Raw genomic sequence first — 23,256 nt, 5'->3', positions numbered from 1 at the left:
CATATTTTTTGTTTAGATCTCAGGCCCTGCCAAGGCCTGAAAAAGGTGTGCAACATATCTCATGTTTCTCTCTTTCTTGCCATATCTTTGACAGCCAAAAGTTTTAAGCTTAACTAAGCCTCCCTTCTGACACAGCCATGTCCACTCCCAAAGAGGGGTTTAGGGCTTATACCCCAACTTTGGCCTGAGACCAGCAGGATTTTCCAGCAATTTTGCGTGAAATACCTTTTTAAGAGCTCTAAACATTGTACACTCTTACAAATAATTGAAAAGAGCTACTTATAAGACTTCACTGCCAACATATTTGCCTCGGGTTGAGAAATCCGAGGCATCATCGAGTGTATATCCTCGGATAAATCCTGTCCGAGGTTTCAATCCGAGGCAATCTTATGCGTCATGAAATGGCTCGGATCAAATCCTCAGACAAGAGCTGTCCGAGGGTTTAGACCCGAGAATACCTCGGATCTCACAATCCGAGGTATAGTGCTTGTACGCATGCTTGTGCCACCTTTACCACCACTTCATTTGAACAAAGTCACACAGTCAAGTTGTTGAATTCTTGTAACTCTGGGTCCACATGTGCACTAAACCCTTCAGAATCACTTGATATTGGAATCAACTTTCCCCACAATCTAGAAGTGGTGATAGGCAAGAAATAGTACAAGGAGAAGCAGAAGCGCCAATTAAAGAAGCTCTGCTGAATCTATTGCAAGGTTTCACAACTTTTAGAGCCCTCAAAAAGGGATTTCAAACAAAAGTGCTTGAAATTCTTGCTGGTCTCAGCCTGGCCAAAGTCGGGGTATAAGCCTTAAGCCCATCTTCAAGAGCGAACGTGGCCGCGTTGGAAGAGGGCTTAGTCAAGCTTAGACAGCCAAGACACAAAAGATATCGTGCGGATGAATGTCTTTGCGATCACAGCACGAGCTCATCTGTGAGCATGCCGACGCGATATCGCACCTGCCAACGTGCTGAGTCCTGATGTAATAGACGTGTTTCAGGTTACGGTTGTTATGCACCTTACGCGTTCTCTTTTCATTTTATCATTTCATTTTACTTTCGATGATGTCATAGGTTTACATAATCTTTATATTTTATTATATATATTCTTTGTTAGAGGGTTATGTTTCTATTCTTCTTCATCGAAACAATTCGTTAATACAAATCACCATTGTTTTTAAGATATAGACTTTTCGTTAGAGTTCTAGTTCTAAAAACATAAGCTTAGGAAGACTCTTCAGAGAATCCGGATTCTTATAACTTCGTAGTTATAGGGATTCTTGAATACAAGCTTGGCCATTACACCTGAGCCGCAGTCTCCCGTAGTGTAGGCGAGGTGCAAATGCCAAGCGAGTTATAACAAAAAGCTCAGGCGTGGTATAGCGTGGTAATTTTTCAAGACCTTTTTCGTCACCGGTGTTTTGTAACGGGTTACGTCACGGGACCCTTTCTATTGGACCCGATCGACAAGTGTGCGCTGTGCGGGTACGATTTGAATTCAGATCGAGATCTTGAAAGCTTTAAAAACCACAATTCAATCTCAACACAATCTCAATCCTTCATTCCTTTTCTTCAAGTTTTACTTTTTCAAGATGATCTTAACTTCATATTTACCGACTACTAGATTAAATAATCTGAACAAAAATCAATTAGTCGAATTATTAACGTTGACTTCATTAAAAAGTGTAAGTGATCTGATTCAAAAAGACCATTCATCCTCAAAGCTGATCAATCTTGTTTTTCTATTCTTGTCATAGGCAGTCTTTTGGTATGTTATCTGGAATGCTTCAATCAAATCTTTTCGCCATTTACGTAGTCGTGGTCTTAGAACGACTATCATGGAACTTCATACTCAAGTTTTAACTGTAAAGCATTTTAAATTTCTCAATACCAATCAAATTTTGTAAGCTTATCTGATGTTTTGTTCACATTTTCGTTGGGTTCTTCAATAGATTGGTTTCAATTTATTACTCAAGATTCCTTCAATGAAAGAAAAAGTTAATAGTCAGCTTGATCAAGCTTCAATTGATATCGAAAACAAATTATCACCCAAAGATTCGAAAGTGATTAAATATTCATCATTACCAGATCAAGGTAAATCATCAGATTGGATTAAAAACGAACTTCAAACATTAGCTTCATTACCTTCAACAGAATGGCGTCAAGGAAAGGTTTCAGGTGCAATTTATCATGGTGGAATCGAATTAGAAGAAGTGATTGGTCTGGCTTTTAATCAATATATGATTAGTAATCCTTTACATCCGGATATCTTTCCTGGTGTAAGAAAGATGGAAGCTGAAATCGTTAAAATGGTCCTCGAGCTTTATAATGCTCCTCTTAATCAAGGAGCAGGTACTACTACAAGTGGTGGTACTGAATCAATCTTGATGGCTTGTAAAACTTATCGAGATTGGGCTCGTGATGTCAAAGGTATCACTGAACCTGAGATGGTGATTCCTATTAGCGCTCATGCTGCATTTGATAAAGCTGGAGATTATTTTGGTATCAAAGTTCATCATATTGCAGTGGATCCTAAGTCTAGAAAGGTTAATGTTGCTCGAGTTAAACGTGCTATCAACTCTAATACAATCATGGTAAGTCGTCTGATTTCGTCTTGATCTTTCCAAGTTTTGATCTGATAATCTTGACTGATTTGCTTCTCTTCACACTAATCTCAATTCTACCTCAGTTGGTCGGATCTGCACCGAATTTCCCAGATGGTGCAATTGATGATATCGTAGGCTTAGGAAAATTGGCCAAGAGATACAACATTGGGTTACATGTAGACTGTTGTCTAGGCTCATTCTTAGTTCCATTTGTCGAAAAATGTGGTTTCCCAATGGATCCATTTGATTTCCGAGTTGAAGGTGTCACTTCAATCTCATGTGATACACATAAGGTTTATCTCTTTTATCTTTTGAATCTTTTCCTTTTTCTCTTCTATGACACTTGTCTGATCCTCGCTTTGACTTCTTTCTCGAACACAGTACGGATTTGCGCCCAAAGGAAGTAGTGTGATCATGTGTGAGTGATGTTTTGGTCCCATGAAGCAAGTCCAATTTAGCTAATTTGATCTCCATCCCGATGTCATCAACAGATCGCAGTTCGACATGGAGAAAATACCAATACTCTGTCTTGACCACTTGGCCAGGCGGTGTCTATGGTACAGCACATTCCTGATCCCAAAACTTTATAGGCCATTATTGATCTTTGAATTTGCAAACTTTAGCTTCTCCCTCAATCGCTGGATCTCGACCTGGAGCTCTCATTGCCGGTACATGGGCCGCAGTGATGTATATGGGAAAAGAAGGATATCAACAAAGTTGTTTAGAAATCGTTGGAGCGGCTAAGAAGCTTGAAAAAGCTATTCGAAATGAGATTCCAGAATTAGAAGTGCTTGGTAATCCATTGGTTTCAGTAGTCGCTTTCAAAACTAAAGAAGATAGTCATGTGAATATTTATTCACTTGGTGATCATCTTGGTAGTAAAGGCTGGCATCGTTAGTTTTTTTTTCATTTTCTTGAAGCTTTGGTTAAGATGTCTAATCTTTCTGTTTGTCTCTAGTTAACGCTTTGCAGAACCCTGCAGCCTTGCATATCGCTTGTACACGACCAACGGTTAACGCTGTTGATCACTTGATCAATGATTTGAAAGAAGCTATTCAAGAGGTCAAAGCTAGTTCTGAAGAATCCAAAGGTGATATGGTCACTTTATATGGTAAGGATCTCTCAGTTGAATCTCTACTAAATTTCTTAAAAAATATGAAACTAAACCAAATGGACGTTTTACTAATAGGTTTAGGTAGTTCTAGTGCAATTGGACCAGGTTTAGTAGCTGATCTTGCAAAGAGATACTTGGACGCTTTATACACTGCTTGCATAACCTTTTTCTTTCTCTTTTTCTTTTAGCGCAATTCACTTCTCATTTTCATTCTATAAATGTTAATTAAAAATCTTTAGACTTTTTGTTTGATGGATCTATCAATTTAACATTCTCTCGATGGTCATTTTTTCCTTTTCGTTAACTTTTGCTATCGCAAAGAGAGTTTGTCACATACACAATTTGAGTTTGATTTTAGATTCATGTTTCAAACAACCAAAAATCGATGAAATTTATCGTAATAGTGCCAAGATTTGTGACTCCCAATCTTCTTGAACTGGAAGGCAGAAAGATCTCTCAAGAGTGAAAACCCAATCAAATGCTCATAGTCTTTTTTCGTATACTCTCATGTTTGATACGTTCTCATGGAATCCCGTGATACCGTATCTTACTCTGAGCTTAAAGATCTACATCAAACTCCACAAGTATATCATTCCTAATACATAGGTGAACAATCCCAGCAATAATGAAACGTTACACTGTAATCCTTCTCCTGTGTTCAAATGAAACAACAAAAATCATTCTCGCAAAACTGACTAAAAACTTCTCCTGCATAACGTTTCTTCAGAAAATTTACCCTTTGCTTGTTGCCCATAACGGAACAAAGTGACAACTTTGTTCCAAAAGATGTCCACATCTCCTCAACCTTACCTGCTAAGATAAACATCCAAACTCAAACCCCTTGAATCGAATCCACAATTCTTTCATCTCTCTCTATATAAACCAACAAAAAACCCTTTTCAAAGATTCTTAAAACCATATGCACTAATTCTTGGATCAATCAAATACCTAAACTTATAAATTACTTCATCATAATTAAATACCAATAAGATTCAAGACTCAAAAGTCAAAAGCCAAAACCAAAACCGAAAAAGAAAAACCCCACAAAATATATTATAATAAGATTGAAAAGAAAAAGAAAACCAAAGGAAAACCACACACACACACTTTTTTCAAAAAAAAATACAACAAACATATAATGTATTTTCATTATGACACCAAAAACCAAAAACAGAAAAAGTAAAAGAAAACCTTCATCTGAATCTAAACTGCTTTTTTTTTCTTCATTCTTATTTACAATTTTTAAAACAACAACAACAACAACCAAAAAAAAATACATAAAAATGTGTCATTAAATAAAACACTCGAGAAAAAAAAAACACTTGAAAGAAAAAATAGTGAATGTAAAGCAATGAAATCAAACAAAAAACACAAAACAAAAACATAAGAATGTATAAATGTTAATGAAAGATAAAGAAACACACACACATATGTTTATCTAAACACACACTTCTAGTTTCACTTACAAACAAATTACCAATCATTTCGTTTTCTCTACATCTCTTTTCGTTCTGCTTTCTCTTTGATGATGATGATGATGATGATGGAAAAAGGAAAAAAAGAAAGACTTAATCTTGAAAAAAACAAAATCCACTCAAAGAAATAAATAAATAAATACCCAAATCGATTGAAAAAAAAAATAACAAAGAAAAATCTATTTTTCAAAAACCAGAAAGATGAACTTATATATATGCTATAAAATAAGAAAGAGAAAATGATCTTCAAAGATTAAAGCCCAAGCCCTAATCCTCCACCACTACCAGATTGTGTGATTCGATGTCTTCCAACCGCTCCTGCTCCTCCTCTACCGTTACCTGCAATTCCAAGATCAAGGGATTGAGCACGAGCACTTAATCTACGAATCTGTTCTGAAATTTGTTGTTGTTGAATCCTAGCAGCTGTTTCAGATCTCTCATTATTAATCTGAATAAAACAAACACACAAACATGTGATTAGCACAGAAAAATCAAAAAACATCATTTACATCAAGTCACTCACAACCATCTGACGAGGTATAGTATGATGCCAATCAGGACCTACACTACCAACTGCACCCAATCCACCTGACACTCCATAAACAGGAGGATTATGGTTATAAATCCTACCAACCGGCTTAGGAAGGATCGTATTAGATGGAGTTCCGTATCCACCGTAATGTAAACCAGGATTATCGAATGGTTTAAAGTCTTGATGATGTCCTCCAAGATGATGAGCAGTCGTTTGGCTTGGTCCAAGAGGGAATAACACATCCGTAGGAGTAGGAGGAGTCGGAAAAGCAGATAAAGAGTATGAACTGGAAGTAGTCCGGCTTCTGTTTCTGACATACCTTCCTCCTATGACCTCGGGCGAAGCTGATTCGGCTCTAATCTGAACCTAATGATGTAGGAAAAAACAATGATCAGTCAAGTTCGCTTCAGAGATCCCTTTCGAGAAACTAACCTTTCGGTCCACTAAAAACTTTTCCAATCTGGCCTTGGCGTTTCTCAACCACTCTACATTGACACCACCACCACCAGTCGAAGAATTGAGACCCAAGATACTAAACTTGATAATCACCTCTTCACCTTGACTGATAACTCGAACATTCACATTCTTACAAGCTTCAATGACATCCCTTTTGAAATCTTCAGATCGAATCGCCTTCATCAAATCTTCAGAAACAGGTAATCTACGTTCACTTTCTAAACCCACATGAATCAATATCATTTGAATAGCTAATTGAAGTTGAGTCTCAGGTCCAAAGATTTCAATGTGTTCAATTCCCGATTCACTAGAAGGAAAATAAAATCGAGTACCAGTCTTGGTTTCAATATCGTGTAAAAAGATTCCCTTTTCTCCCAATAGGGTACGATGCGATTGTCGTGGGATCGAAATCTTTTCAGTAATATAATTCTTATCTTTCGGATGAACAAGCTCCATGACAGATTGCTTGAGATTCTCAAGGTTTGAGGCATTCTTGGCAGGAGTGCTAAATAAATCAAACAGAGAAATCAGCCAAACTAGCCAAAACCATCCATCAAGTATCTTCACTTACCGTGCAATCACATTATCATGGTTATCCACATATCCACCCAAGTTATTGAATTCATCAGCATTTGAAAACTTTACATAAACTCCATACTTCTTCATAATCCTTTGAATGTTTTTCCCTCCCACACCAATAATTCGTTTATGGTAGGATTCAGGGATATGAAACGAAATCTCAGCCGGAAGTTCTTCTTGAAGCAATTTAAGTCCAGCAAGAGCAGCCGTAGAGCTACCCGAGAGATCAATCAAAAAGTTGTAATCGTTAAAAGATTCAAACTTGATCTTCACATTTGATCCCTTCATGATCTTGTTGAGCTATAAGAAAAAATCACCACTGTCAGTCTAAATCGTTTGAAAAGCTGATTCCAAACCTTGCTCACCTTTCCATTCTTTTTACCAGAGATAAAGTCTCGATGTTCACAAGCAAGTTCAACTTGAAAACGTATCTCAGCTTGGAAAGGTTTCACCAGATCCAAATCAAGTAAACGATTGACAGCACCAGTCACTTCAACCTCCGTTCCATAAACTTCAAAACTATTGGTACCTTTAAAAACTACTTCGGCTCCCGTATCAGCTGCAATAATGTTCAAAGCTCGCGTGACCTCGTTTTGATTCAGAGCATCAGACCCGGCGGTACTCGAGAAAAAGTCATTATAAGACGTAGACAAAAGCCAAATGTTGGCAGTATAAAATTCGCATGCCTATGAAAATAACATCCATATATAAGTTTCGAAAGACCAAGAAAAAGAAATGATGGAAGAATTCAAACTGACCAATTGCATCAACATTCGAATTGAACGTTCAATAGGAATCACATTATCACCATAAACCGAGATCACACTGATTTGACTTCCAATAGGAGGAAAGTTAATAAATGTACCATTATCATTCATGATACGTTTAATCTCTTCTAATTTTTCCATCAAGATCCAATCTAATTTCCTAGGTAAAAGTGCGGTATCTCTCGAGATGATACATTTACTCTACAGAAATTTTTCAAAAACCAATCAACCAATCAGAAAGATATCAAAAGATTAAATTGAGCAAATCACAAACCTTGTGTAATGAGACTTGGAATAACATTTCTCTAGCACGTTGAACTCCAAAGTATTCACCAGTAATAAAAATCATATTTTGCTTAGAAATCAAAAGTGGATTACGTGTACCCAAGATACCTCCACCTGAAAGTGCAGATGGAAAGTAAATGTTGGTACAGGTTTCTTCTTGAATTGATTGAATCACCATTCGTTTTCGACCGGCAATGATATGATGTAACTTGTAATCAATCTCACATACATCAGAATGTAATGAAATCTATACGGAAAAAAACATATCAATCAACATGATTTCTTGTAATCGGAAACTAAAACTGAGTTTGACTTACCAATTGATCAAATAACACCAAAAGTCGAACTCTAGCTTGTTCCACCGCTTCATATTCACCTCGAATCACTACATCCACCTCACCAATCCCACCATCACTACCGACAATAGAAAGATGAGCTCGAGTGACAGAGGCAATTTCATCCAATTTGCGTTTCATCTGAGGTCTAACAGTAGTACCACCTTCCAAAATATCAGTTCGGCTCATTCGAACCACCCTCTTAACTTCAAATGGGTTCTCTCTCAATAATCTACCACGAGCCATCATGACTTGAGACTGAGCGCCAGAGAGATGAAACGTATAAGCCGAAGGCGTGGTTGATTTGTTCGAGTTAGGTTGATGACAGGTGATGAGACATGGATGTTGTGACATGAGATCTACACAAGTGCGAGAAATAGTTTCGATTGAAGGTAATGGCGAATCAGAGGATGAAAGGTTGAGGTTTGAATGATGAGAAGATGAGGTATGATTAGAAGTCGTTGAAGTAGGAGGAGTATTGTTGATAATCGAATTGGTAGGTGAATGTTGTTGAGGATGAGAAGGTAAACAAGATGGGATTCTAGAGACGAGAGGCGTGGAGGTCGGTAATTCATGATCGGTTGAATCCTCTAGAGAGTTATTTGAATGTGAAGTGGTTGATCGATTGTTGTTGTTGTTGTTGTTGTTGTTAGAATGAGTGTGATTGATGTTAGTAGAGTTTTGATGAATTGAATGAATTGATGAAGTTGAATTATGACTAGTTAACAATGATTGATGAGATGCTGATGAGATGCTTTGATTGCGATGTTGTGATTGTGGTGGTTGTTGTTGTTGTTGTTGTTGTTGTGCTGATGGTTGATGATGAAATGGACGTGGTAAAGTGAAAGAAGAAGAATAGAAATCCATGATGAATTGTAAGATGATGATGAACTTGAAGTGAGTCGAGGTGAGTCTGAGTGGTGGTGGTGGTGGTGATGCTGGTTTGTGTCTTCGAGTGGCAAATTCAGTCAAAACTCAATTTCAATTCAAATCAATCAAAAATGGTAAAAATTATTAAACTATCAATTCAAATTCAATCAATTCAAGATTCACTGGGATCTGGATGGCCAGGTGGATGATGGTGATCTTGGATAATCTAAGCAAATATCTAGTTTGGAATCAGTTTCTGCCATAAAAAAAACACTTCAAGGAGAAAGACAACATACAAACCGATAAGATGGATGTCGATTTGAAGCAATTTGATTTGAATGTTGATTTAATATCGGGTGGTGATTGATGATAGAGAGTGTTTCTTTGGGAATCACTTTAAGTTGAGTTGAATGTGTTGGTAAACTTAATGGTAAGTTGAATTAGATTGGAATCATTGACTTTCTCTTTGAATGTGAAGATTGATGGATTGGATAGAAAGTAGATCGCTCAATCACTTTATAAGAAAAGAGAAACAATCAGATCAGGAAGAGATGATATAGAATTAGTTAACTTTCTGATATCTTGATATAATAATAATAATAGGATAACTAAATTAAATTAAATCAAAATTGAGAAATCGGAAATGGGAATAAGATGATGAAGATGATGAGATGATTGATATAATTGATTGGATGTTTTCTTTCTGAATTCTGAAACGAAGCAAAGAGAGAGTACTAACGCTTTAAAGCAATCAAATTATTATATATATAGTCTTTTTGGTGAATTGGATGACTAGAGTGTTTTAAAAATTAATTAGGTAATTCAACTGCATGAATGTTTCTCAAAGAGTGATGGACAGGATCAAAGATGGACCAGTGAGTACCTATATTCAACGGTACGGTTCTTGAATAATAACTAACTTGATCACTCTCTCTCTCTCTCTCTCTCTCTTGGAGTCGTACCTTAATTTAATTTTAATCAGAATCCAAAAAAAAAAAACATACACACACATCATCATCATCATCAGAAACATAAACAAATGCAAAGTCAACTTCAAATTATACAATACTTCCAAAAGATAACAAACACTTACACGATTTCAATCCTTAGAAATTCAAAAACAAACAACTAATGATCGACTTGTTGCCTTTTTCTGCTTTGGACTTGGTTGATGTTCAATCGGGGTGTGTTTTTTTGCGATTTTGTAAATTAAACAAATTCAGGTGATAAACAATATAAGAAATCGTATATAAGAGTATAAAAGTAGATATGGATGAAGTTTAAGGGAATCGAGATTGGAAGAGGGCTGTTAGTAGCAATGCAAGTGGTTAAAGGTTTGAATGTTTTGTTGAGATATGAAGGACTGAGCGATTAGTTTTGAATTGAATGATGAATGACACTTTATATTCTAAATCCAGTCACCATCACACTTGAAGTCTTGAGATCGATAAACTTCTTCACAAGATCAATGACGTAAGTTTACAAAGATCATGATCTTCACAAGAAAAAAAAAACAAATACCAGAAACACACACACACACATAGAAAGAATGAAGGAATAAAATATGTAAAAGCTCGGAATGATAAGACAAAAAAGAGCCTAATGAATAGTACCAAAAAAGAGGTTAATCATTAAAAGATTCGATTCTATATCTATCAAAAGCGGTGTGGTACTCTGTTCTTGATCAGAAATTTAGGCGCTTCCGCGGGGGTCTTCCAACCGCGAACCCCGACAGAAGTTCACTGGTTGAGATTCTTAAATTAAACAAAACCTCAAATCATCTTCATTGGTATCTTGATTTCAATCTTCATCGGTTTTACGTATTCAATTTCATCTTTCCAATCGAAATCAAGCCGCTGAAACCTTTCAGAAAACTATCTACAATCAAAATCATAAACCATCATCAAATACCATCAAATGCCTTTAATCAGATCTTCATATATTGATATATTTTGTCACTATTGAATAAGCTTCATCACGTCTCCGTCAAGTAAATCCACGGTACATCATCAAGAGAACAGCATACGTCGATCCAAGAAACCTTCACTAGATTCTCGCGCCAAGGTACTTGGGTTTTGCGGGTAAACTCACTGAAGCTTCTCTGAATCAGCTGTGATACCTTCACCCCAGACGATTTACAAGCGGTCAAGAGATTCAAAGCTAGTCAAACTATTTGGTTCAATTAGTGGATCATTTACAAATTCTTTCAATCTTGATGAATTCTTTCTTCGAAAAAAGAAAAATCATAGACTAACCCCATTGGGAATGAGAATTCTTTACAACGAAATCAAATCATCAACATTGAACTTTCCCAAAGGATTATACGACTTTTTCTTTTAAAATTAGTTGGATTATCATTGTCAGTTGTAATCTTTCTTAATCCCATTCTTTGAAGCAGAAACACACAAATATACATTAATTCTCATCGAATTCATCGTTTCATTTTCCAAAAAAAACACTTCATTCTTTGATACATTCAACGATTCCTCAATTCCCAAGTTGATCAATACTAGAAAACCCCAAAATCGTAACCAAATTAGTAAAAAAACACATATAATAACCCAAAGCCGCAATATTTCGGCAAAAAAAATAACTGACCTAAGTTGATCTTCTATTACAGATCTTAACATCCCATCTAAATAAGTTTCCATCCTAATCTTTTCAACTTGGTTTTGGCCTTTAGTCTTGGAAAGTTTAATCTTATTTAAAATCTTAGAATGTGCCAATAAAGGTAACCTTCTTAAACTTCTACCTGACATACCCTATATCATAAGAGAAAAAATACACAAATCAGTTGTTATTTAAAGAACGGTTGGTCATCATTTGGAATTTGAATCAAGAACATCGTTTGAATAGCTTACTTTAGCTTTTTCTGAAATTTTTAATAATTTCATAGAACATCTCAATGAACTACTCTTGACCTTTTCATTCAATTCACTTGGCTCAATCTCTTCACGTTCTCCAAATTCTTCACGACGCAAAATCACTTCTTTATAATCAATTAAAGTCTATTTCAATTTAAACCCAATCAATTTCGTTTCCAATTCTAAGAACAATGATTGAACCTTTGAAATGTAAAACTTACTTTAGGTTTCAAGATTCCTACTTTAATCAATTCATTTAAACAAGTACGTAAGATCCAATAGATAGCTTCAATAGGTGGTAAACCAATATATTGTTTAAGATCCGCTCGATCCATGAATGCATCATCTATTATTTGATAAGATATCAGCAAAATTGATCAATTTAGCCTACTTAAGAGCCTGAAAAGTGACATATCATCCACAACTCGCCTATTGAGCCAGTTAGATTTGAAGTGGTTAGTATCAATACATTTCTTCTGTGTTTGAGTTTATCCAACTCTGTTAATAATGCATTAACTGCCTAAAGGTAAAGAAAATCGTCATCAAGTTTAATCAAAATAAAGAATATAAAATATCAAGTTCATCTCAAAAACTTACTCTTAACGCATCACTTGGTTCATTCCCAGAAGTACCTGTAGATCTAGACCCAGCAAGACTTTCCACCTCATCTACCAAAACCGACCCCGAAAACAAAATCAACTTGTGTAATGTTGAAAGAGTTTGAGACGAAATCAAATTTACCTATTAATACAATCACAAACATATCATCATCCTCTAACATTTCACTAATTTTTAAAAATAAACTTTGAACTAGTTTTCCACTTTCAGAAAACCATTTAGAAAATAATGAATGAGAGTTGATTTCGATCAATTCGGTTTTTTGATACCTATCCATCCAAAAAAGATCAACCCAACCATCATTCGTCAGTTTTAAGAAAAATGAAAAGTTGAATAAGAAAAAGATTTATCCTCACAGATATGAAAGTCGAATTGAGATTTTTTGAGAAAGTGATCTACATAATGAAGTTTTTCCTGTTCCTGGTGGTCCATGTAATAAAATCAATCTATGCCATGCAATTAAAGCTTGATTGACATTTCGTTCTGCAAATATTATAGAAGAATATCTACCAAGAGTAAAATTTAAAAAACGAAATCAAAAGGTTAGTATCACACCAAACCTCAATCTTAGTTTTTGTTTCTTTAAGCTAAACCAAGTTTGGTCAAGAAGAAAGTAAATCAAAATAAAAATCTGAAACTCAACATATAATTCAATAATTTAATTTTCAATCCATCTTCATAAATCAAACTTTCCCAAATACCTTCTAATCGATGAGCAGGTAATTCAAGTTTAGAAGCAGCCACATCTCCATCCTGAATACCATCATGTGATTCATCATCTAAATTTGATGATGGGTTTTGGAAATCAGATGATGAGATTTCAGTGGGATTAGCTGACATGATCGAAACCTTATCTTCGCCTTCTAATGGAATCTCATAAATATGAATATGTAATTTGACTTCTTGTAATGGTACTAATCTTGATGGATGGGCTGTAAAGAATAAATCAATCAGATTGATTCTCTGTAACGATTGGAATTTGATTTGATTGATTGTGTTCTTAAAAACTTACCTGATTCTGCACAATATACATGATCTACTTCATCTTCTAAAAATTTTATATCTGCCCAACCTGGAATAGTAGCATGAGTTTCTAAACAAGCAAAACTAATCCAACCAAATCAAAATCATTCAAAGGTAATCAATCTCAGTATCATTCAAAACCTTCAGAAATTGAATGGGATTTTTGGTTTTGGAAAACTTACTTATCAATTATATAATTTCCAATAGATTGTCGAGCAGTATCATACAAAATAGTAGAACCTGGCTTTAATCTAACTTCAACTATCATTCATCTCAATTTGTTTTTGTATATAACACACCCCGCACCCGCCAAATTTAAAAATGTTGAATAAGTTTCTGTCATCCAAACCCAAAAGATAAACAAAATCCATTATCTGTATGAAAGAGGTTGATTGATTTGTTAACTGACTATGTAAATCGAATTGAATTTGATCGTCTGTTTCACTTTCACTTTCACTTTCATCATCATCTTGATTTATGGGTGATTTTGATCGTTGTTGATTTGATGGTAAATCAGTTTGATGTTGAGTTTCATTGATATCTCTTTTTCTTTTGGTATATGTATTATTATTTTCATTTTGTGAATCATCTTGTTGAAGTTGGATTGAGTTTTGATTTGTTAATTTTGAAGTTGATGGTGGTGAAGGTGCTATTAAGATCACATTATTTGACATTTTGATTTGATTGATTGATGAATTGGTTTGCAATGTATGCTAAAGTAAAATGGTCAAGTTGACTTTCTTTCTAGATCACTTCAGCACTTCTTAAGTTCTTCATCACTTTCTTTCGAAAAAACCGATTGCTTGGTCTAGCCCCCGGTACCGCGGGCTAGATTGAGATCCGGCCAAGGGGCATCCAATCAATCAGCTCGGACTCAAGGCCGCATATCGTCTGAATGTCATTTATCAATTTGTTCTTGAGCAGACACTCGCACTTCTCGACATATTAGTTTGAAGTCAGAGATGATGACCTTCTCTTACTGTTAACTGTGATCAATGCACATCTCTCATACATACTTGATGACTCACAAACCAACCAGACAACAAAACTCTAATCAAGATCAACATCGACATTCTATTCATAAAAGAAATCTTTTTTTCTCAATACAAACATTAAAAGCATTCTTTAGTTAAAAGAGAGATAGACAATCAAAATCAAATCTTGCTTTCCAAGAAAAAAAAGAAATTACAAACATAAAAAAAAACTATCACTAAAAAATGTTCATAAGAATTTTGTTTTTTCTATTTAATTTTTGTTTTTTTCAATATTTTTTTTTGTATCAAAGTAATAAATTGAGGGGAAGAGGGATTTTGCTTAACTTGACATCTCACACAGCACATCGTAACCAGGAGCACACGCACAAAAAAAAAGTAATCATACACATAATTCTTCACACGAAAAGACTCAAGAACGACAAGTTACAGATAAAGAAAGAAGAAACTATTTGATGAGCAATATTAAAATGTTTATAAGATTTGGTACTAAGACCAATATATTTTCTATCCGAACCTTTGAGTTCACAATTTTAGTGCTTCAGGAATTCTCAAAAGAGATCTGACTCTTTCCATTCAGGTTTTGATTTCTCGATGTTCTCAAAATAACCACCCTAAAAACAATGAAATCCACAAAAAGAAAGTCAAGAAGATTGGTCAACAGAGAGTCATTTGAAGTTGATATACGTCCAAAATAAACCACAAACTCGATAAATCCAATGTTCAGATCCCGGTGACTTTTCAAACCAAAACGGTACATGGTCTGCTTTCTTTCGTCGCTCCCGTTGACGTTCTTCTAGTCGCTCTTTCAAGACTTCAGCTTCGTCCATCTTTCCTTCTTCCATCAGACGTTGATCAGGTCTTAACCTTGAGTCTGTTGGTGCTAATCTTGATTTTGGTCTCAAATCTTCTGTGATTTCATTCAATTCAATTGCGAATTTACTGAAGCCATAATAATCCGATGCACGCTCAGGCATTGGATTGGCTTCAAACACCAACTCATCTGTGTCTGATCGTACTAATTCGCTATCCCATTTTCCTACCACAGTCGCTTGTACTTCACCATCGCCATCCATGACTTTGATTTCTACCTTATTTCGAGATCCTTCACCCCCAAAGGTCGTTCCTGGCTTGAATTCGATTGTGGCTTTTTCTGGCCCGAGGTCATTTGATACCGTTACTTTGCCAATATGTTCAAGATATTTGGTACCGGACATCAAATTGCGCCTAAACATTATGACCGCACAAGCCGTCAGTTTACGAAGCTGATATTTTATAAACTTGTCTGTACACATCTAGACCAGTAAGGTAATCGAGGATACAATCATAGTACGATAAAAGAAAGGCTTACACAAACGAGCTAGGCTTATCCCAATGGAAGACACCTGACGGCTCACCGCTGGTAGCACCACCCTCATAAATTGTCAATCGATTGAGTCCCTCACGTATGACTTCTAATGACTTGCCCCAAAACTTTTGACGAATGGATGAAGTGAGTTCAAATTTCCAACCGTCACCTTCAGCGTATGCTGCCACTGTTCAATTGATGCCACCAAATCTTCATCAGTAATGTATTCCAAGTATAAAACAAAGAAAATAATCCACTCAACTGATGGGAGGATGATGTGAGACTTTTTCAGAGACATACTTCATTCCTTTATCTGGTCTCACACATTCATAAGTCTCACCTAAAATCGGATTACTTCATGCGGTGGAACCAACTGATTAGTATTAGCAAGATTATATGCCATGTAATGAATCGGACGAACAATGGTTTCCGCGTTGCGCGAGTTTTAGTAGCACAAAACGCACTGACAGCAAAAGCGGAGACGAATACGAGGCGTTCGATCGGATCGGAGCTCGCCACAGCTCTGGTGACTAACATATCCGAGTACTCGACCTCTTCACAGAGTTTTTGTAAGGCTGACAAGGGCTCGTTGAATGAGATGGGAAACGATACTTGTGAAAGATCCTACAGTGATGGGGCAACCCCGTCAATACCATATGACGTGGAAACACATGGTAACGGAGAATTTACTCACTTTGCCTACGTTCTTCCTCAACATTGCAAACACACTGAATTCGTCTCCTGAGACTTTCGCTGGGAGTCGCGTGCGTCTCTGTACGTGCTGTGTGGTCAATGCTACCGATGGTCGGTGGTGGTGACGATGACGTTGTGCAAGTTGAAGAGGCTGGGAGTTGACGAGACTCTTCACCGTATGGACACTGTCAGTTCTCCGGTGACTCGGCTCATCGGCCTCACTTGACGAGTCCGTCTCTGAGTCATCACTGCTGATTGCACCGCCATGACCACTGGTTCCAAATGACTCGAATTCGGTCTCCTCCGCATGTCCCGGGTGAATGGCATCTAGATCTACAAATCCACCCTCTTCCGAGGCTGCGTCATGGAAGGTGAGGTCGCTCTCAGTGTCGTTGCTATCTGACTTTGCGTCGAGGTCAGGACATGGACTCGGTTTGCGCTCATTTGGGCTGACACTACCACCACCGTTTCGCTGAATACTCAGGGATCGGTTTGGTGGTTTAGCGGAAGTAGCTGTCAGACCCGATTGTGAGGGTACAGGAGGTGCAGGACCAGACTTGATAAAGGTGTCCGAACCCTGACGAGGAATAGGTGGTGTGGTCAAAGAGAGAGTTGATTGATTCTTGATGGAAGTAGAATGTGCATTGAGAAGGTCGACAAGGCCAAGGTGCACTGCCCTGAGCTCGCTCAAGGCATCGGTGATAGTCTTCATCAGTTTGGGCCCATCATGAGGGGATTGATGGCTGTGATGGCGGAACAAATGAGGTTTCTTTCCTTTAGGTGTTGATGAATTGGGAGAGATGTTGGAATAGTTGACGATAGCGACACTCGCTGCAGAGTCAGAGAATGGAGGAGATGCGTTCTCCGGATGGGCGAGTAAGAAATCGCGTAAGGGAGCTTGTATAGATTCGAGGGCTACGAGGGGCTACAGTATAAATAACATTCGCCGCAAGGTGAGACGTTAGATATAGTCACGATCAATGGAAGATAAAACAAAGACTAACAGCTTGCATCTTAGATACCGAATGATAGATTGTAGACATATCGAGTGGCCTCAAAGCATTGAGATCCGCAAAATTGAGACCAAGTCCGAGGCAAGGTCCACCACTTGACTCTGAGCCTTTAGTCTTTTTCGCTGCTTTTCGACGTCTTTGTCGACGCTCATGTTCTTTGACGCCGCCGTTGGTGACGAGAGACTTTAAGATGTTTGTCCAGCGTACAAAGTCAGAGTCCGAAAGAGTTTTGATGTGCATGACCAGTGAGCCACCGGAATCGATATGAATTGACTTTGAACGCCGAGAGATTGAGATTGATGCAAGACTGATATACACTGAATCCCTGATTCTTGACTGAGGTGAAAAAGAGTATGAGAGGGTAGCAGGTTGATCGGTGAGGTAGAAATATCGCCTCGCAAATCCTGTGGGTAATGAACGAAAGAGACAGTCAGACCGAGGCAGCAACAAACCGTGTTAGTGGGATTATTCAACCTTGCATTTTCTTGCGCTTTTTCTTCAACATCCTAAATCAGAGTGAAGAAAGAATGGGGTCAGTAGATTGAACAAGATCTACATAGAGAGAGAGAAAGAGACTGACCATCCTTCAAGAATTGGTTGACCGATAAGAGAATTTGGCTCAGGTGGTGATGAGTTTGAATTCATGTTGATTTGTGAAGTGGATCGATAGTTTGATGAGGTTTTGAGATTGAGAGAGACTTGATGTGGAATTGGGTAGTAAATCGATTTTTGACTTTTAATTCGAATCAAAATTAAAAGTGATAGGTCTTCACCAAATCACATCGATACCAATCTACCGAGAAAGTAAACTCCTATTGAATAAATAATCTGAACATTGGATGGGTCCTGCAATTCATCAGCCGCTATCCGTTAGCGGCTACTACACTGTGTAACAAGGACGGTCACGGTACCATCTACCCCGCAGCTTGTTGTCTGACACTCTGTCGTCCAAAATGTGAATACGTGTGACATCTGTACGCAATCACAACCATCAGATGATTGGCCTTAATTTTCCATTTGATTCAACCTTCCTTTACCCCCTCCCGCTGGCGTTATATCCCTAGAGCTCTAGGCGGGATGCACCAAAAATATGATGATGAATTTTCGTCCGAAATCCAATTTGTCGCTTTGGACCGTGAGTCTCCAGGATTTGAAATCTGGAGTTTGACAGTGATCTTCAAATTGGTCCGCCAAGATCTGTGACGCTTTTGTTTTCACAAAAGATGGATCCAAAGCGCTTCGGCAATCCGAGAAGCTTGCGAGAAGCTCGCGAAGCGGGGCGTGGTGGACTCTTTTGCCTGCTTGCATTTTGCCAAAGTGACAAAGCTGAGGAGATAGCAGGCACGCGTAAATACGGCTGTTGAGGCTTCATGAGGAGGACAGTTGAAGGGAGTGTTCTCTTCAAGTTTGTCTTCGTCAGTTTTATGATCAGTTCAGATGGCCAATCAACAATAAAATCAAAACTTTTAGTATTATCAATGAACATTGTGTGAAGAGGAGCTCTTATTAAATATTAAATTCACCACAACTCTCACACTCAAACATTTATTAAAGCAAATTTATCAATCATTTACTTTACTATTACTTTATTTGCTCTTTCTTTCAGAAGAAAGAAATCAAATTTTGGTTATTTCAATCATAGTTTGAGTGTGTGTTTTGGGTTTAGAAATTAAGAGAACAAATAAAAAAAATAGAAAACAGAACACTTTAAGAAGCAAGGTTTAAATTAATACAAGATGAGGATCGGACGCGAGAAGACATAGAGAGACTTAGTGAGAATAAAGAGTAAAGAAGATGTGAATAGATATTGTCAGTTGAATTAAAAGAGAGGTTATTAGTGATTAGCTATGATTATGGCAAGATTCACTGAATCAATCAATTACAGATTGAAGTGAAGAGTGTTGAAAGAATTGAATGAGCACGATTGATCGAAAACAGTGCGAGTGATCAAGTTGAAGAAAGAAGAGAAGTCGGACAGAATTATGGTCAATATAGTAGCTGATTCAGTCTGGATTATGGGTTATGGAAGGTTCAAATTTGCAAACATGTTAGAATACAACTTTATCACATCTTGATTCTTTACAGCCCATTGGAGAATGGTTGCTTTTTTTGAAAAGTGCATCATGGTGGCAGTACAAATCATGGAGACCTATTAAAGAACACTCAGAAAAAAAGGTTGTCACAAATTTGGTTTAGAAAAAGAAGAATAACAATCAAAAATTGAGTAAATACTGTTGCAGAAAAGAAAAGCAACAAGTAAAAGAAATTGCAAGTGAAGACAGTCAAGTAAAAGAAGGATAAAAGCTGCAATGAGAGGTGAGTTTCATGAGGTCAGATGTGGCGATTCTCTTACCAGCTCCCAAAAAACAATGAAGGAGGCAAAAAAAATAAACTTTGAGAGACCACAAGTTAGGAATCCCATCAACGGGCATTGGGATTGAAATGATAATCAAGTCCACCACCAACACCCAACTTGCAGTGCAGACTGCGAGGCACAGCCTGCGCCTGCGCTGTGGCTCAGCGCAGGGGTTTTTGAAAATCTGGTGACTGCGCCTTTTCGCAGCGCGGTGGATGTGTCACTGCCGCATATGTTCTCCAATGGAAAACTGAAAAATGGGCTTTCCATCCGCCAAAAAAACAATTTTTTTACCCACTGCGCTGCGCTGGAGCGCACCGCAGGGGCCTCAAAGATTTTGGGTCACTGCGCCCCAGCGCCGCGCAGTGGGTTTTGGAATTTTAGATTTTTTTGGCGCAGTGCAGTTTTGCGCATTCTGCGCCGTACTGTGCTGACAACGGGTGTTGCCACCACATTGTGTGATTAACTTTATCGACTTTCTTCATCATTTACCAGCTCCCACAAAACACTTTTCAGTCAACTTTACCCACTGTACTAACTACAGCTGGTCCCGTATCAGGAAAACTCCAGAACATGATTTTTATTGACTAAGAATTGGGGTTAGGGTTTGATTAACATAGTGGAATATGGTGACATGGTTGTGAAAGAGAGGACAAGTTGTAAATAAAAATTATGGTATCAATATAGCTATTGGTCTGGGCTGGATTTTTTTCAAGATGATGATGACCTACTCTAGATATGTCTAGCCAACAGAGGAAGAAAACTTTATTCTTGATTCCTCTTCAATCAGTTTCTCTTCACCTTATCCATCTTCCAATCTCTGTACACACCAGTACTAGATAGTGTGTTTGACATATATATTATACAGCTTTGTCAGTTATCTTTTTGACAACATATACAGTCCTATTTCTCACAAATTGGTTTATATTACTGAAATCAATTCTCTGTGTTATCCAACCCTGGGCCAGCAACACAGATGTTGTGTGCTGCACTGCAAGCGTGTTGTGTTTTTTGACTACACTGCACTGCAGATTTAATATCTAGGTTGTGGCCTAACCTGTGGCGCAACAAGTTCCCTGGGATCTCTGTTGTCAACATTTGTTGTGTTGCTTCTCATAAAAAAAAGATTTGGCTTTTTTGGCGCTGTGGCAAATGTTGCATTATGCAAGGGTGAAGGTGCCACACAACCTAGCCCCACTGTTTCTTGTTGTGGCACTGTGCGCAACACAGCATGAGTCACTACATTTTGTTGCTTGTGGTGGTGAAACATAACAAAAAACCCCAATTTTGTGGGGTGGTGTGTTGCTGGCCCAGGGTTGCCTTATTGTGCAAATCATACAGTTACACATAGGTCATGTCCCTTTTGCTTTGTTTCTCCTAAATTTCTTTTCTCCTTCTGAAGTTTTATGTAGTTTGAAATAGCAAATCAAGAATCAAAATGTCACATAAGAACTGTAAAATCTTCTACAGATTTATGCAAACAGGGGAGGCAGCAGCACATATGACATGCATACCCTCCACACAAGTTTTGTCCTTACTGTCCCATTCAACCAACCCAAATTTCATCAGCATTTCTCTGTGTTTGTTATCAAAGCTATTGGGATTGATAGACAGAACAGCATATTCTGTGATTCTGTTGTTTGATGTCTATGTTCAGGGTATTGGCCAATGAGTAGTATACCGTCCAACAAAATTGTTTTTGGCAAGAACCATCAAGTTTGTGATCAGGTTCAGGGCCCAGGGTTACTGGCAAAGGCCTGCATAGGAGAGGTTCTTACAAAGAAGTACTCTGAGGGGTTTCATACCCTACTGCCTGGTATGAAGGTATCACCTCCCTTACTTGGTGCTGATAAAGCACCACAAATATGTGAGTGTGTATAGACATGAGCTGCGGGAAGCCATTGCTGATCAACCGCATCAACAAGGATACGAAATGGGTATTTTTTGATCCATTAATTTCTTTTGCACATAATATGGTGGAGCTTGCTTGCACAGGCGTTCCACTGGTCTTGCGGAACTCAGATGTGCAGAATGCATATTGACTGCTTCCCAAGGCCCTGGCAGTGGCATGGCAGATGCACCAGGTGTTTTGTATCAATCACGTGTTTTACATTGACAGGTGTGCAAACTTTGGTTCCAGTGTGTCTCCTAAGTTGTGTGGTTTCTTTTTCTCGTTGGTTCTATGTATCACCAGGACCCTTTTTAATATTTGTTGTATGAACATTCTGATGGACAGCACTTGGGGTGTGAGCCCAGTAACATCCATGGTTGCTTTTCTTGGTCACTAACCATTGGTCATTACACCACAACAAAGACACACACTCAAGACTAAGGACTTAGACTTATATGTAACTTGTTTCCTTGCTTCCTCTTGCCTGGTTCCTTAGAGATATTGGGACTGATCATGCTGCCTCTACCTTTGGCGCCAGGCTGTGCTTTGTTGGTATTTGAAATCAAAGATCAGGTTGCTTGGGTTCTAGAAAAACCTTTTGTGGTGTCTGACAGTGTCCCGTCCAAATTATCCAGTGAAGGTTCTTCCCAAACCTTACACTTTCGTTCTCTCTTTTGGACAACAAGAAAGCAGACTTAGTTGTGGCTCTCAGGACTTTCACCAACACCAAGTCCAACATGCTTTGTGAATAGCAGTCCATTTTGGGTTGGTTGTTGTGGGGATTGATTCCATTCCCCTATGTTTCTTGGGCCCTTCAATCAGTGTGGTACAAGATATCTGTAAAGATCCACAAGTCCCTTGTGGTTCCTCATAACAAGTCTGTGCCGTGTGACTTTTCTTGGCTAGCAGATACACTGGAGCTGTCCAATGGCAACAGATTTCTTGATCTCTCCATTTGGTCTTTCTCCAAGGCTGACTTTCTTGTGATGGCAGGTGCCTGTCCTAATGGTTTGGGTGCGTGGCTTCCCAACACTGCAGAGGGATTTCATTTTTATTGGGTTTTGCCTTGCAAAGACATCTACTGGGATGAGTTGGTTGTAACCTCCCACACAATTCTCCTTGGTATTGAGTGTGGCACAAACCACATCCTTGTGTGCTCAGAATATTCCAACATGTGTGATTTGTTCCTCTCCCATCAACTGGTGGAAAAGGTTTACAACATGCATTTAGTTCTTTGATTGCAAATTTGGTCAAAGCACAGGTCAATGCCAGGGTCAGTCACCTGCCAGGAAGTAAGAATGTCTTTACAGACACATTATCTCACAGGGAGTTGGACAACTGCAGGGGTCTTGTCAAGGAGGCCATCATTTTCCCTTTATGAGCATTCACCAGCCTTCCTGATGATGGCATCCCCATCCGTCCCTCTTGCCATGACATCCTCC

At 38.0% G+C, this 23,256-nt stretch overlaps 4 protein-coding genes across 4 annotated transcripts; 1 reads left to right on the top strand and 3 right to left on the bottom strand.

Annotated features, from left to right (window-relative positions):
- Window positions 1–1,507: 1,507 nt before the first annotated feature.
- On the top strand, window positions 1,508–4,125 carry MELLADRAFT_51096 (uncharacterized protein; the record flags this gene model as incomplete). The annotated part of the gene is made up of 9 exons (XM_007418523.1): window positions 1,508–1,682; window positions 1,755–1,862; window positions 1,950–2,591; window positions 2,687–2,896; window positions 2,985–3,021; window positions 3,095–3,160; window positions 3,227–3,496; window positions 3,562–3,714; window positions 3,793–4,125. 9 exons carry the CDS (start codon window positions 1,590–1,592, stop codon window positions 3,903–3,905), a joined length of 1,692 nt encoding a protein of 563 aa, XP_007418585.1.
- A 1,320-nt stretch (window positions 4,126–5,445) lies between these two features.
- On the bottom strand, window positions 5,446–9,013 carry MELLADRAFT_79757 (uncharacterized protein; the record flags this gene model as incomplete). Its single annotated transcript, XM_007418529.1, has 8 exons — window positions 5,446–5,640; window positions 5,716–6,090; window positions 6,157–6,685; window positions 6,752–7,059; window positions 7,125–7,445; window positions 7,518–7,727; window positions 7,801–8,058; window positions 8,129–9,013. The coding sequence occupies 8 exons, from the start codon at window positions 9,011–9,013 to the stop codon at window positions 5,446–5,448; spliced, it is 3,081 nt and encodes a 1,026-aa protein (XP_007418591.1).
- A 2,490-nt stretch (window positions 9,014–11,503) lies between these two features.
- MELLADRAFT_96142 (uncharacterized protein) lies at window positions 11,504–13,789 on the bottom strand (the record flags this gene model as incomplete). Its single annotated transcript, XM_007418535.1, has 11 exons — window positions 11,504–11,525; window positions 11,615–11,778; window positions 11,878–12,024; window positions 12,102–12,226; window positions 12,292–12,400; window positions 12,478–12,548; window positions 12,622–12,767; window positions 12,855–13,004; window positions 13,142–13,430; window positions 13,511–13,605; window positions 13,704–13,789. The coding sequence occupies 11 exons, from the start codon at window positions 13,787–13,789 to the stop codon at window positions 11,504–11,506; spliced, it is 1,404 nt and encodes a 467-aa protein (XP_007418597.1).
- A 1,275-nt stretch (window positions 13,790–15,064) lies between these two features.
- On the bottom strand, window positions 15,065–18,212 carry MELLADRAFT_96141 (uncharacterized protein; the record flags this gene model as incomplete). The annotated part of the gene is made up of 9 exons (XM_007418534.1): window positions 15,065–15,127; window positions 15,221–15,740; window positions 15,865–16,048; window positions 16,124–16,215; window positions 16,283–16,485; window positions 16,556–17,479; window positions 17,559–17,971; window positions 18,042–18,073; window positions 18,148–18,212. The coding sequence occupies 9 exons, from the start codon at window positions 18,210–18,212 to the stop codon at window positions 15,065–15,067; spliced, it is 2,496 nt and encodes an 831-aa protein (XP_007418596.1).
- Window positions 18,213–23,256: the final 5,044 nt, after the last annotated feature.

Source organism: Melampsora larici-populina (genome assembly GCF_000204055.1).
Source record: "Melampsora larici-populina 98AG31 unplaced genomic scaffold MELLAscaffold_95, whole genome shotgun sequence".
NCBI lineage: Eukaryota > Fungi > Basidiomycota > Pucciniomycetes > Pucciniales > Melampsoraceae > Melampsora > Melampsora laricis-populina.
Note: the sequence above shows the minus strand (reverse complement) of the source record. Positions and strands in the feature narration are given on the sequence as shown.